General features: G+C 63.1%; 1 protein-coding gene across 1 annotated transcript in view; it reads left to right on the forward strand.

The window, feature by feature from the left end:
* The window catches only part of TTLL8 (tubulin tyrosine ligase-like family, member 8), an 8,943-nt gene that overhangs the window by 4,272 nt on the left and 2,742 nt on the right, over positions 1-1,929 (forward strand). Inside the window, exon 4 of the mRNA XM_010836705.1 lies at positions 182-422. Within this exon, the coding sequence (XP_010835007.1) occupies positions 182-422 (241 nt within the window). The remainder of the gene's footprint in view (positions 1-181; positions 423-1,929) is intronic.

The following is a 1,929-nucleotide window of genomic DNA, read 5'->3' on the forward strand; positions in this document are numbered from 1 at the left end:
CCACACCCCTGCCCTCCCTGTCCTCACGTCCTCTCTGAAGCCCCGGGCTGGCCTCGCTGTGGGGAGTAAGGGGGTTGCCCTGGCTGCGGCCTTGACCGCGAGGGCAGAGCCCCTGCGCCGTGCCCCTGGGGGTCCACGGGCAGCACGCTGGGGCTCGGGGCTGAGCGGCAGCCTCTTGCAGACATAGTGTGCATGAACCACGTGGAGGAGATCCTGGAGCTGGTGGCTGCAGACCAGCCGCCCGCCAAGGACAAGTGGGTGGTGCAGAAGTACATCGAGACGCCGCTGCTCATCTACGACACCAAATTCGACATCCGGCAGTGGTTCCTGGTCACCGACTGGAACCCGCTGACCATCTGGTTCTACAAGGAGAGCTATCTGCGCTTCTCAACACAGCGCTTCTCCCTGGACAAACTGGACAGGTCGGTGGGGTCAGCTTGGCACTCTTCAGGGCGAGTTCCCACCAGCACTGGATTGCCTGGCTGGTCTCATGTGTCCAGTGGGGCACTGGGTCCTGGCTGGGGCCAGGGAGGTTCTGCAACCTCCCTCTGCAAGGGGCGGGCTCTGGCCCCCTGCCCATCAAGGCCAGGGCCCTGCATCCCCAAGGGGCATGTATGTTCTCCAGGAAATCCTAAAAGCACCGTCTGCCACGTGCTCAGGGGCACTGGCTGGCATAGAGCCGCCCTCTGTGGTGGCTGCCACTGCCCATGGGGGAAGCTGAGGGGCCAACCGTGGTCTTGCACTGACCCACGGGGGCCGCGCTTGGGGTGCAGCCCTGCCTTCTGCACTGCCCGTGCGCTCAGTCCACTCAGCATGTGGGGAAGGACAGGAAGGGCTCCTCTGGGAGTCCCCTGGGGGCCAGCCCACCGAATTCTGCAGTAGCCCTTGCAGGGCCTTCTCTTTGTGAGTCCCCAAAGCCCTGGGTTGGGGGTCCTGCAGGTCGGGGAGTTGCTAGAGCGTCCCCAGGAGAGGCCAGGGTGGTGCAAGGGGCACGGTGTGTCGAGCTGGTGGGGTGCCAGGCAGGGGCTCAGACCTCCAAAAATGGGTGCTCCCCGGTGGGTGAACCTGCCGCCCACCAGGGCCCCAGAGTAGGCAGGCTATGAGTGCAGTGAGGATAAGGGAGGCCACCAGCGAAGTCCCGGGAACGTGCCATTCTCCTGGACAGGTCGGTGGGGCCACCTCGCTGTCTGAATGGAGGGCCAATGGGGTTCTGCTTTGTGGTCGCACTCGGGGCGCCCAGGCTGCACAGGCGTCTTGGTGGGGGATACGGGGGAGTCCATCGGAACCGTGAAGGCCGAAGGTTGCTTAACGGAGACCTTGCGGGACAGGGTTCCCTGTGCTCAGGCTGGAGCTGTGAGTACACCTGGAGTCGCCTGGCAGGAGCAGGCTGCTGGGACAAGTCCCGGCTGGCAGCTCAAGGAGCACATGGCCCACCAGGCCAGGAGGACCCGGAGGAGGATTCAGGATTCTGGGGGACTGGGCAGTGAGAGGTCCCCAGGGCCCCTTCCAGCCTGCCAGGCCCTGCCAGCTGTGGGCTGTGTACCCGGCAGGCCTCCACTGTCTCTGAACTGTTTCTGCATCTGGGAACAAAACCCTCACCCAGGCTGACAGAGCCCCTGACATTGTTTTGAACTGTGTCCGCTCCAGCAGCACGTCTTCAGGGTCCGGGGGCCCACCCTGTTTCTTGTCTTGGGGTCACAGGCGGGGCCCCACACCAGAACCAAGTGGCAAAGGACACGCTAAATGAAAATGACAGGGCACGTGTTTTACGGTCTCCTATAGATGCTGTTCAACTTGTCTTATTTAGAACAAGGCCAGGGTATACATGAATTCGCTGAAATTTTCGATTAGTGAATCTCTCTCTTGGGGGCACCAGCCCTCCCCCAGCGGCAGGAGGGGAAACAGCTCCTAGGGGGGGACTTGCCGGGG

Source organism: Bison bison, unplaced genomic scaffold (genome assembly GCF_000754665.1).
Source record: "Bison bison bison isolate TAMUID 2011002044 unplaced genomic scaffold, Bison_UMD1.0 scf7180017845692, whole genome shotgun sequence".
Classification (NCBI taxonomy): domain Eukaryota; kingdom Metazoa; phylum Chordata; class Mammalia; order Artiodactyla; family Bovidae; genus Bison; species Bison bison.